Source organism: Triturus cristatus, chromosome 7, assembly GCF_964204655.1.
Source record: "Triturus cristatus chromosome 7, aTriCri1.1, whole genome shotgun sequence".
NCBI classification, from domain to species: domain Eukaryota; kingdom Metazoa; phylum Chordata; class Amphibia; order Caudata; family Salamandridae; genus Triturus; species Triturus cristatus.
In genome coordinates, this window is record NC_140590.1 from 1,866,468,010 (window position 1) to 1,866,481,005 (window position 12,996).

The following is a 12,996-nucleotide window of genomic DNA, read 5'->3' on the forward strand; positions in this document are numbered from 1 at the left end:
TCCTTGCTGTCGTGGGCGTTGTTGTCCAGTTGTTCTTAGAGTGCCGATTTCTTGGTGGCGCGGATCAGCTGATGGTGTTTGTGGGTGGCGTGCTTGAGGGCGGTCCTGTTGTCTGTGGTCTGGTCGAGCCGCCAGGCTTTCTTGAGGGTGCGGCAGTTCTTCTTGGATTCCTTGAGTTTGTCGGTAAACCAGGGGGTTTTCTTGCTGCCGGGTCTGCTGGGAGGGTTCTTTAGTGGTGCGAGGTCGTTGGTGCAGGCGGTCAGCCACTTGGTGAGGTTGCTGGGTGCTTCGTTGGGGTCCGTTGTGTTGGTGGGAGTGTTCTGGCTGAGGGAGGCGGTGACCTGCTCGGCGGTGATCTTGCTCCAGCTCCGGCGGGGAACCTGTTGCGGGTGGTGGTGGGTTGTAGTTTTTGTGAAGCTGAAGTGGACGCAGCTGTGGTCGGTCCAGTGGAGTCCGGTGGCGTGGCTGAAGGAGATGTGCTTGCTGGATGAGAAGACGGGGTCGAGCGTGTGACCGGCGTAGTGGGTGGGAGTGTTCACCAGTTGCTTGAGTCCGAGGTTGGCGAGGTTGTCCAGCAGGGCGGTGGTGTTTCTGTCGTTGTTGTTCTCCAGGTGGAAGTTGAGGTCCCCTAGGAGGATGTAGTCGGCGGAGGGCAGGGCGTGCGGGCTGATGAAGTCTGCGATGTCTTCGCTGAATTGTGTGCGTGGTCCCGGGGGTCTGTAGATGAGGGTGCCTCGGAGGGTGGTCTTGGGGTCAGTGTGTATCTGGAAGTGCAGGTGTTCGGCGGCGGTGAAGGTTTTGTCGGAGTTAGTCGAGATGCGGATGGTGTTCTTGTGTACGATGGCGATGCCTCCTCCCGTCTGGTTGACGCGGTCCTTCCGGGTGATCTTGTATCCGTCCGGGATGGCTATGGCGATGTCGGGTGCTGAGGAGGCGTTCATCCAGGTTTCGGTGAGGAAGGCGATGTCCGGTGCTGTCGCGTCGAGCAGGTCCCAGAGTTCCACGGCGTGCCTGTGGACGGAGCGGGTGTTCAGCAGGATGAACTTCAGGTGGTTGCTGCTGGTGCTCGACTTGGCGGGGGTGGTGCAGGTCCGGAGGCAGGTGAATCGGCAGGCTTGGCAGGTGAAGGGTCCGTGGGTGCGTTTCGGGGTGGCTCGGTAGCAGGCAGGGTTCCGGCCGGCATTGACTGCGTTGAGGGTGACGGCGTCGTAGGTCCGTCAGGTAGTCTTGCATCGGCGGGGGCCAGGGATCCTGGCGCTGGGCACGGTCCAGGCGCGGATGGGCGCAGACGGGCTTGCCTTTGGCGCGCAATCGGCGCGCCCGCTGCGCGTGACCGCTGCGCGTCCGCGCGGTCGCCATTTAAGGCTAAGTGGGAGGGAGGAGCAGCTGGGAGGCGGGAGCGGGGAGGACACGGAGCAAAGGGGGCGTGGCCGCGTGAACGGCGGAGCGGGGCCGGCAGGCACAAGGGGAAAAACCAACACTCAAAACTACAACAGTTTAACAATTTGGGCACAATCTACTACAAAATACAATCACCTAGATACGGCGAACAGCTGGGGAAGGCAGGCAGGCAGACGGCACAACGAGGCTGCGAGCAGCAGCGAGGGGCACACACACAGCTGGTGGCCGTGCGGCGCGGGGGTGTCCTGAGAACAGGCACTCTGCCTTCAGTATTGTTAAGGCTTGCCATAGGAGTGACTTATAGGTTTTATATGTGTGTGTATGGGTAGCGATATAGGTAACCTATATCACAGTAACGGGTGCATGCACCACCTTACCCAGGCTGCAGTAGCAGACCTGTGGTGTTATTTTGGATGCTTTCCCAAGGGGTGGCATAATACATGCTTCAGCCCCTGGTAGGCCTCTTGGGTACCTATGCCCTTGGTACATAGTGTACCATATACTAGGGACTGACAAGGGTACCACAGGATCCAATCTGGAGTGTACCTAAAGTACAGGGAACCCATTTTATAGAGGAAGCAGGGCCCCAGTCAGACTAAAGTCGAAAAACAGTGAAACACCAGCAAAAAGTGGGGGTAACCATAAGAGGCAGATCCTACTCTCCTACACGCACTCTTTTCTTTAATTCGTTTTTCTTTGTGCAGGCACAACGTGCGCTGCTTCAGCTGGTCTTGTCTTGTTTGCGAGATGCAGGTAACGAGTCAAGAATAACATAACAGCTTTTCCGCTCCAGCCCTGCCTTGTCAGTTCAGCAGCTAATCTTCCTGGGAACCAGCCGATGCTCGCTCGTCTCTTGGGAGCGCCACAGCCTTGTAATGCAGTCCAAAATGCTGCGAGCACAGTTTACCATTGCGCTTTAGTCCGCATTCCTTCCCACGCAGGCCACGCTGCATTCACGCATTTTCTCCTTCCACACACTCGCAATTTCAAAGCCTTTACATCCAGACTCTTGCCCATTTAGCTTCACTTCAAGTTAAGATGGAGTGATAAAAACACGATAGAAGCACATCTCATGTCCTCACACCCTGTGAAAATACTACTGAAGTACGTGGTCTGTGAAAACACACACCTCCAAACAAACACTGAAGAAATGGTATGCCACGTGCTCTCAAATGCGCTTCTGTATCTCATCAGCTATGAAGCACTATATGAATGCAACTACAAAACAATACCTCATGCTAACAAGTGACACTTTTCATGCACTAATAACCATTACGCTCTGCTTTCACTTGGAGTTTAAATTCACTTGCAGTGACCAGTCCTCCATTAATTGAATTATTTTTCTGACAGCCTGTAAGGCATTTTTCCGGATCATGTTTCATTTAAGAAAATGGCAATAAAAAGTATACTTTCTGAGAAGAAGCGGGTCTTTGGAATTCTTTGATCTCCATGATTGCTAAAGATACATCTGCCACGTTGGGTACAATCAAAGTTCAACTTCTGTATATTTGTACTGGGAGAGTGCGGGTTTTATAGTTATCCAATTTAACAGCATTTTTTAGGTTGTTTCTTACTTGAGGATCAAATTAAGTAATGGCCCTGCATGTGTGTATTGGTGGTCTGAATTTGAATGCAGGAGTAGGACATCGCTGCAGTTAAGCTACTGCAAAACTGGAAACATGAATAAGAAGTTTCCTTTTCAGCACTTTAAATATGAGTCCCAGCTCAGGCATAGCTGCCAAGTTTCCCCACGTCATGTGTGACTGCTTCAGGCAGTTTTAGCCCTTCTTTAGCTTGCAGTATGTGATGTTCCATTCTTGGAAGTATAAAACATGGACAGAAAATCCCAGAATGCAATTTGCTGTTAGCTAAAAGCCAGGCCTAGCTGAACAAGAAGTGGGCTACATGTATGCTCTGACCGTGTTGAGAGGTAAATCAGATTGTTGTACAAAACACGAATTCCATATTTTACAGTAATCACCGCACCGCCACATTTTTCCTATGAAAATGTTCGGCAATTCAAACCAGATGAAATTTACAGGGGAAATCAAGAGGATAAAACTCTGCAAAATGTAGTGCAGTCAACACTGATGCTGCAGACAATTGCACACTTTCCAGGCAATTAATGCATCAGGTAAAGTATTCACACCACCACATTAACTCAATAACACAGTTAACACAATAACACGAGAAGGTTCGGGTGTGTGTCTATTTATATTTACATTGATATAGTTCTCACAACTCTTCTCTGTGAGATTGATACATTGATTGCAATAAAGTAATTCTTAAGTCAAGAAATTGGGAACACTTTTAAAGTCAAAATACTCAGGCATGGGAAACTGGTTTCAGGAACAGTACATGGGCAGGGGAGGCTTCTAGGCTATGAGGAATGAGCATCATCCCACTGTTTAACGGCAGAACATGAAAAATAAATTGATAATAAAACAATATCATCATTTTATTTGTCATTGACTCGGCCGAGTTTGCTGCGTCCACCAAGTCTGGTGCAGGGCCAAGTTGCAGCATCACCAGCAGGGAGAGGAGGAGGAGTGGGCACTGGAAGTGTGCCTGTTGGTACAGCCGGCCGTCCACAGTAATATTTATAAGGTCCCAAAGGCGAGATCGATTGCATTGAAAAGGCTTGTTTTATATTCCCGCTGGCAGCAGCGCCTGACGGAGAGGGTTGTATTTATGGTTAATGTCACGAGCCAGTACTGGCGCGTGACATCTAGTGTTTGACTGCTCTCCTGCGCGAGAGTCCCATTGTCTTCCCTGCTCCCTCATTGGTTCCCCCCACGTTCCACATTCCATTCCCTTGATCCCCTGTCACCCTAACGGTTCCAACTGTCAGAGGGAACCGGGAGTCGTTACCGCACAGTTGTGTGGGGGCTGTTGTATGATTAAAACTTCTGAACCCATTCTAACGCCTCCGCTTCGTTCCTAAAGAAGGGATCCCTGGTGACAATCCGGCATATGGCAGCCAGTAATAACGTTGTCGGTACAAACACTGATAATAATACCAGCAGCTCCTGATGATTGTCATCGACCCTCAGCAGCTCCTGATGATCGTCATCGACCCTCAGCAGCTCCTGATGATCGTCATCGACCCTCAGCAGCTCCTGATGATCGTCATCGACCCTCAGCAGCTCCTGATGATCGACCCTCAGCAGCTCCTGATGATCGACCCTCAGCAGCTCCTGATGATCGACCCTCAACAGCTCCTGCTGATTGTCATCGACCCTCAGCAGCTCTTACTAAGGAGGGCTGGAGAGCGTTGATCGAGGCCCTGTCTGTGGTGAGAAGATCAGGTCAGCTACAAGAGACTCTTCAAAGCCCAGAAACCCCCGCCACAACCGGACTCACCGCCTCCTGCTGGGGCATCTGTCTCCGGGCAGTGACACTGGATCTCTTCCGGGGATCCAGCAGGAGGAGGGTCACCGAAAGATATCCTCTGAAGACCACACAATAACATCCAGGTTCCCCTCCCCCCCCCAGAAAGCTAGTGCGCATGATCAGGAGCAAGACACTACTTAAAACCCAAGAATACAATGAGGAACGTAGTGCGCATGCGTAGAAGCAAGACACTACTCACTGGAGGAGAGGATGAGGTGGATTGGATTCTACCGGAGAGCAGAGGCCGTGACCCAGCGTGCGCCGGGCCGGAGAGCAGTATCTGTTCAACGCGCATGCGTCCTATAGCGAAGGGGCCCTGTGCGGCTCGGTCCCTCCTCGCTGCGCATGCGCTGTCGCGGGAGAGTTCTCCTCGTTGTCTCAGCCGCTGCGGACCCCGAATGGAGCTGTCCCTGCGAGGGGTCTCCTGCGGGCTCTACACCTGCGTCCTGCCCGAGGCCCGCAGGTATGGATCCCGGTGCGTCCTCCCCTGTGACCGCTGCTCGGTGCCGGGCCTTCTCGGCCCAGGCTCCTCTGGAGCTCGGGACCGCCGTTGGTTGTCTCGGATACCAGTGGGAGGCGCTGTGGGCTCGGGTGACCGATGCTGCGACCTGTGCACATACGGCCTCTTATGCGGTACCTGGTGAAGCCAACTCTTCGCCTGTCACAAGCGGGTGGGGGGGGGAGAGAGCGAGAGGCCGGTGTTTTAAATGGGCCGGTACTCACCGGTACGGAGTACCCTTTGAGTACCGGAACTTTTCCTTCGCCAAGGACAGTACCGGTACTCAGGGGAAAGTCAGGCAGTGCAGGCTGGATGGCACTGGAGACTGTGCTGCGCAGAAAGTGCTCTGCTCGGCTGCTGCCGAAAAAGAAGGAAGGAGGGAGGGGCAGTGAATGCCTCTGAATGGAGCCGCTGCTGAGCAATCCAGCAGCGGCTCATTAGCATCACTTAAGGGCTGTTAGGGGTTGTGAATGCCCTGCTGCCCTCTGTGAATTAAAGTGAAGGGTCCAATCAGACCCTGCCCAGTCAATCACACTGTAGGTGTGGAACTCTGAGCCTATCCCCTACCCCACAAATCTAATTACAGCGTGACACCCGAGAAGAATGCACCTCTCAGCACGAGTCTGCGAAGGGGGCGGAGAGGGGGGTATTACACGCTACCCAGCATCAGATTGGGAAGGCGGACATTGGGCGATGGGATGGTGCATAAGGGTCTCTCTGCTTTTCTTCCCTGCTCCATGTCCAGGCTGGCGCCCTGAAGCTATAGTTTGCTGGGAAAGGGGGAGAGTTAGTGAATTGGACTTGCTGTGTGCCTGTTGTTAGCACCTTCGCTCCAGTATCTTTCAGGCCTTGGTGGGGGGTTTATGTTTGCATAGGCTGCAGAGGCGCAACTAGAGCCAAATTTTGAGGGGGGCTAAGAAAAAATTTCGGGGGGGCTGAATCTTTAACCAATAGGCAGAGTAGAGCTGATTTCGCGGGGGAGGGCTGAATCTTTAAGTAATAGGCAGAGTGGAGCTGCAGGGGCTCTTAGAAGGGGTGAAACAACAGTGAGGCCTCATTAACATGCAAATGGTCTTTTAAAAGACCTGTGAAGTGCTCGGGTGCGGCTGTGTGTGTGCCCGGGAAGCTGTCTCATCCCGGGCTGCCCCACACGATGGGGGGGGGCGGGGGGGGGGCTTAAGCCCTGTGAGCCCAATGGGTGTTGCGTGCCTGATAGGCTGTGGGGCATCTTTCCCAGATAGGAAAATTGAGAGGATGTAATGTAAAGGCCGGTCAGAGCTGCCTAACAAGGAACTATGAAAATAGGTTTGAGTCCCAGCTTCAGTTCAACATCCTGTGATTCCGGGCAAATAACTTAATTGTCCTAGGCCGAAAACAAAAATTAATGTGACTTTCTGTAATGTAACTGGTGCTCATGTAATCTCTGCCCTTGTGTGTCTGCTATGTTTGTGTGTTTGCCTGCATTTGTATGCCTGTTTTTGTAAGAAAAAAGTGAGAGAAAGAGAGAGAATCAAGACACTCTCAGGAGGTATTTTAAAGAAAATGTGTGGCACTTTGTGTGTACATGTCTGCTCGGCGACAAAGATTCATAAATAACGAAAAAAAGGGTGGGTGGGTGAGTGGGTGAGTGGATGGATGAGTGGGTGAGCAAGGGTGGATGGATGACTAGATAGATGGGTGAGTGAAAGCATGCATGGGTGAAAGAGGGTGGGTGAGTGGCTAAAAGGGCGGATGATGGGTGGATAAGTGAAAGATTGGTTAGAGGAATGAACGGGTGGATGATGGATGAGTGAAAGGGTGGATGGAATGAAAAGGTGGATGGAATAAAAGAGTGAAAGGGTTGATGGATGAATGAGCAAATGGATTGATGGATGAGGGAAAAGGTGGATAAAGAGATGGATGAGTGAAAGGATGAATGGATAGGTTTGGAGATGGATGGATAGGTTTGGATATGAAGGGTGGATAGACGGAATGGTGAAAAACTGAATGATTGATGAAAGACTGAATAGACAATAGAATGTAAAGGTTAAATGGTGGACATCAGCAGGTAAATGGTAGGGTGAAAGTATGAATGGATAGATCGATGGAAGAGACAAGAGATTTTTTCTGGGGAGGGTCATGATTGTTTGCTTGGTGCCATAAGATCTTTTGTTCGGAGTGGGGGTATTTTCAGTTTCTTCCTACTCGTATGCTTAAAAATATATAGTATTGTGCCAAACAGCAATTAACAGTATGACATTAAAAAGGTGCAACTACTGCAAAAAAAAGGAAATGTTAACATATTATCGCATTTCTCTTTCATTTTATGTAATAAGTTAACTTGCTTTGTTTATATAAACACATTTCTCGTATTTTGGTATGTGCTGCAACTAATATAGAAGTCGTTAAGTATCATATCTGGCTTTTAGCCCCACCATAAGCCCCGCCCCCTCACTACACCTGTAGCTCATTTTAATGAGTACCTGCAATTATTTTTTCCCATTTAAAGCATTGCGAGAGTGGGGCAGGGGATGGGGGGTGCTACCTCTGAGAGAGCTGCGGGCTCGACACCCCTCAGAGGTCCTGAACTCACTGTCGGGGGGGGGGGGGTGCTACCTGTGGGAGAGCTGCGGGCTCAACACCCTTCAGAGACCCTGAACTCACTGTCTCTGTGGGAGGGAGGGGTGCTACCTCTGAGTGAGCTGCAGGCTCGACACCACTCAGAGGCCCTGAAATCACTGTCACTGGGGGAGGGGGTCCTACCTCTGAGAGAGCTACGGGCTCGACACCCCTCAGAGGTCCTGAACTCACTGTCACTGTGGGGGGGTGCTACCTCTGAGAGAGCTGGGGGCTCGACACCCCTCAGAGGCCCTGAACTCACTGTCTCTGTGGGGGGGTGGGGTGCTACTTCAGAGAGCTGCGGGCTCGACACCCCTCAGAGACCCTGAACTCACTGTCTCTGTGGGGGGGTGGGGTGCTACCTCTGAGAGAGCTGCGGGCTCTACACCCCTCAGAGCCCCTGAACTCACTGTCACGGGGGGGTGGGGTGCCTGCTCTGAGAAGCTGCGGGCTCAACATTCCTCAGAGGCCCTGAACTCACTGTCACTGTGGGGAGGTGCTACCTCTGAGAGAGCTACGGGCTCCACACCCCTCAGAGGCCCAGAACTCACTGTCACATGGGGAGAGGGTGTGCTACCTCTGAGAGAGCTGCGGGCTCGACACCCCTCAGAGGCCCTGAACTCACTGTCACTGTGGGAGGGGGGGTGCTACCTCTGAGAGAGCTGCGGGCTCGACACCCCTCAGAAGCCCTGAACTCACTGTCACTGTGGGAGGTGGGGTGCTACCTCTGAGAGAGCGGGTGCTCGACACCCCTCAGAGACCCTGAACTCACCGTCACTGTGGGGGGGTGGGGTGCTACCTCTGAGAGAGCTGCGGCCTCGACACCCCTCAGAGGCCCTAAACTCACTGTCACTGCAGGGAGGAGGGGTGCTATCTCTGAGAGATCTGCGGGCTCAACACCCCTCAGAGGCCCTGAACTCACTGTCACTGTAGGAAGGGGGGTGCTACCTCTGAGAGAGCTGCGGGCTCAACACCCCTCAGAGGCCCTGAACTCAAAGTCACTGTGGGAGGGGGGGTGCTACCTCTGAGAGAGCTGCGGTCTCGACACCCCTCAGAGGCCCTGAACTCACTGTCACTGGTGGGGGGGGCGTGCTACCTCTGAGAGAGCTGTGGGCTCGACAATCCTCAGAAGCTCTGAACTCACTGTCACTTGGAGGGGGTGCTACCTCTGAGAGAGCTGTGGGCTCGACACCCCTCAGAGGCCCTGAACTCACTGTCTCTGTGGGGGGGTGGGGTGCCAGCTCTGAGAAGCTGCGGGCTCGACATTCCTCAGAGGCCCTGAACTCACTGTCATTGTGGGGAGGTGCTACCTCTGAGAGAGCTACGGGCTCCACACCCCTCAGAGGCCCTGAACTCACTGTCACTGTGGGAGGGGGGGTGCTACCTCTGAGAGAGCTGCGGGCTCGACACGCCTCAGAGGCCCTCAACTTACTGTCACTATTGGAGGGGGGGGTTGCTACCTCTGAGAGAGCTGCGGGCTCGACACCCCTCAGAGGCCCTGAACTCACTGTCACTGTTGGAGGGGGGGGGGGGTGCTACCTCTGAGAGAGCTGCGAGCTCTACACTCCTCAGAGGCCCTGAACTCACTGGCACTAGGGGGGGATGGGGCTACCTCTGAGAGAGCGTTGGGCTCGACACCCCTCAGAGGACCTGAACTCAGTGTCACTGTGGGGGGGTGGGGTGCTATCTCTGAGAGAGCTGCGGGCTCAACACTCCTCAGAGGCCCTGAACTCACTGTCACTGTGGAGGGGGTGCTTCCTCGGAGAGAGCTGCGGGCTCGGCACCCCTCAGAGGCCCGGAACTCACTGTCACTCTGAGGGGGGTGGTGGCGCCTCTGAGAGAGCTGCGGGCTCTACACCCCTCAGAGGACCTGAACTCACTGTCACTGTGGGGAGGAAGGGGGGTGTGCTACCACTGAGAGAGCTGCGGGCTCAACACCCCTCAGAGGCCCTGAACTCACTGTCACTGTGGGGTGGGGTGCTACCTCTGAGAGAGCTGCGGGCTCGACACCCCTCAGAGGCCCTGAACTCACTGTCACTCTGGGGGGGGGGGTGCCACCTCTGAGAGAGCTGCGGGCTCTACACTCCTCTGAGGCCCTGAACTCGACACCCCTTAGTGGCCCTGAACTCACTGTGGGAGGGGGGGGTGCTACCTCTGAGAGACCTGCGGGCTCGACACCCCTCAGAGGCCCTGAACTCACTGTCACTGTGGGGGGGGTGGGGTGCTACCTCTGAGAGAGCTGCGGGTTCGACACCCCTCAGAGGCCCTGAACTCACTGTCCCTGTGGGAAGGAGGGATGCTACCTCTGAGAGAGCTGCGGGCTCGACACCCCTCAGAAGCCCTGAACTCACTGTCACTGTGGGGGAGGGGGCGTGCTACCTCTGAGAGAGCTGCGGGTTCGACACCCCTCAGAGGCCCTGAACTCACTGTCACTGTGGGAGGGAGGGATGCTACCTCTGAGAGAGCTGCGGGCTCGACACCCCTCAGAAGCCCTGAACTCACTGTCACTGGGGGGGGTTGGGGTGCTACCTCTGAGAGAGCTGCGGGCTCGACACCCCTCAGAGGCCCTGAACTCACTGCCACTGTGGGGGAGGGGGCGTGCTACCTCTGAGAGAGCTGCGGGTTCGACACCCCTCAGAGGCCCTGAACTCACTGTCACTGGGGGGAGGGGGGGAGGGGGGGAGGGTTGGGGTGCTACCTCTGAGAGAGCTGCGGGCTCGACACCCCTCAGGAGCCCTGAACTCACTGTCACTGGGGGGGGGGTTGGGGTGCTACCTCTGAGAGAGCTGTGGGCTCGACACGCCTCAGAGGCCCTGAACTCACTATCACTGTGGGAGGGGGGGTGCTACCTCTGAGAGACCTGCGGGCTCGACACCCCTCAGAGGCCCTGAACTCACTGTCACTGTGGGGGGGTGGGGTGCTACCTCTGAGAGAGCTGTGGGCTCGACACCCCTCAGAGGCCCTGAACTCACTGTCACTGTGGGAGGGGGGTGCTACCTCTGAGAGAGCTGCGGGCTCGACACCCCTCAGAGACCCTGAACTCACTGTGGGGGAGGAGCCGTGCTACCTCTGAGAGAGCTGTGGGCTCGACACTCCTCAGAGGCTCTGAACTCACTGTCACTGTGGTGGGGTGCTACCTCTGAGAGAGCTGTGGTCTCGACACCCCTCAGAGCCCCTGAACTCACTGTCATTGGGGGGGGGGGTTGGGGTGCCACCTCTGAGAGAGCTGCGGGCTCGACACTCCTCAGAGGCCCAGAACTCACTGTCACTGGGGGAGAGGGGGTGCTACCTCTGAGAGAGCTGCGGGCTCGACACCCCTCAGAGGCCCTGAACTCACTGTCACTGTGGGAGGGGGGGGTGCTACCTCTGAGAGAGCTGCGGGCTCGACACCCCTCAGAGGCCCTGAACTCACTGTCACTGTGGGAGGGGGGGGTGCTACCTCTGAGAGAGCTGCGGGCTCGACACCCCTCAGAGGCCCTGAACTCACTGTCACTGTGGGAGGGGGGGGTGCTACCTCTGAGAGAGCTGTGGACTCTACACTCCTCAGAGGCCCTGAACTCACTGTCACTGGGGGGAGTGCTATCTCTGAGAGAGCTGAGGGCTCGACACCCCTCAGAGGCCCTGAACTCACTGTGGGAGGGGGGTGCTACCTCTGAGAGACCTGCAGGCTCGACACCCCTCAGAGGCCCTGAACTCACTGTCACTGGGAGGAGTGCTATCTCTGAGAGAGCTGAGGGCTCGACACCCCTCAGAGGCCCTGAACTCACTGTGGGAGGGGTGGTGCTACCTCTGAGAGACCTGTGGGCTCGACACCCCCCAGAGGCCCTGAACTCACTGTCACTGGGGGGGGGGGGGGTTGGGGTGCTACCTCTGAGAGAGCTGCGGGCTCGACACTCCTCAGAGGCCCAGAACTCACTGTCACTGGGTGAGAGGGGGTGCTACCTCTGAGAGAGCTGCGGGTTTGACACCCCTCAGAGGCCCTGAACTCACTGTCACTGTGGGAGGGGGGGGTGCTACCTCTGAGAGAGCTGCGGGCTCGACACCCCTCAGAGGCCCTGAACTCACTGTCACTCTGGGAGGGGGGGGGCTACCTCTGAGAGAGCTGTGGGCTCTACACTCCTCAGAGGCCCTGAACTCACTGTCACTGGGGGAGTGCTATCTCTGAGAGAGCTGAGGGCTCGACACCCCTCAGAGGCCCTGAACTCACTGTGGGAGGGGGGTGCCACCTCTGAGAGACCTGCAGGCTCGACACCCCTCAGAGGTCCTGAACTCACTGTCACTGGGGGGAGTGCTATCTCTGAGAGAGCTGAGGGCTCGACACCCCTCAGAGGCCCTGATCTCACTGTGGGAGGGGTGGTGCTACCTCTGAGAGAGCTGCGGGTTCGACACCCCTCAGAGGCCCTGAACTCACTGTCCCTGTGGGAGGGAGGGATGCTACCTCTGAGAGAGCTGCGGGCTCGACACCCCTCAGAAGCCCTGAACTCACTGTCACTGTGGGGGAGGGGGCGTGCTACCTCTGAGAGAGCTGCGGGTTCGACACCCCTCAGAGGCCCTGAACTCACTGTCACTGTGGGAGGGAGGGATGCTACCTCTGAGAGAGCTGCGGGCTCGACACCCCTCAGAAGCCCTGAACTCACTGTCACTGGGGGGGGTTGGGGTGCTACCTCTGAGAGAGCTGCGGGCTCGACACCCCTCAGAGGCCCTGAACTCACTGCCACTGTGGGGGAGGGGGCGTGCTACCTCTGAGAGAGCTGCGGGTTCGACACCCCTCAGAGGCCCTGAACTCACTGTCACTGGGGGGAGGGGGGGAGGGGGGGAGGGTTGGGGTGCTACCTCTGAGAGAGCTGCGGGCTCGACACCCCTCAGGAGCCCTGAACTCACTGTCACTGGGGGGGGGGTTGGGGTGCTACCTCTGAGAGAGCTGTGGGCTCGACACGCCTCAGAGGCCCTGAACTCACTATCACTGTGGGAGGGGGGGTGCTACCTCTGAGAGACCTGCGGGCTCGACACCCCTCAGAGGCCCTGAACTCACTGTCACTGTGGGGGGGTGGGGTGCTACCTCTGAGAGAGCTGTGGGCTCGACACCCCTCAGAGGCCCTGAACTC

At 55.9% G+C, this 12,996-nt stretch overlaps 1 protein-coding gene across 3 annotated transcripts in view; it reads left to right on the plus strand.

Moving 5' to 3' along the window:
* The first annotated feature begins 4,990 nt into the window (after nucleotides 1-4,990).
* Nucleotides 4,991-12,996, plus strand: part of LOC146813537 (uncharacterized) — a 469,352-nt gene continuing 461,346 nt past the window's right edge. For 2 of the 3 annotated variants that reach the window (XM_085620296.1, XM_085620298.1), the window contains exon 1: nucleotides 5,016-5,269. In XM_085620296.1, coding sequence (XP_085476422.1) covers nucleotides 5,088-5,269 — 182 coding nt within the window. In that variant the 5' untranslated portion in view covers nucleotides 5,016-5,087. Of the gene's footprint in view, nucleotides 5,270-12,996 lie in introns of all 3 variants that reach the window. The other variant, XM_085620297.1, reaches the window with a different exon arrangement.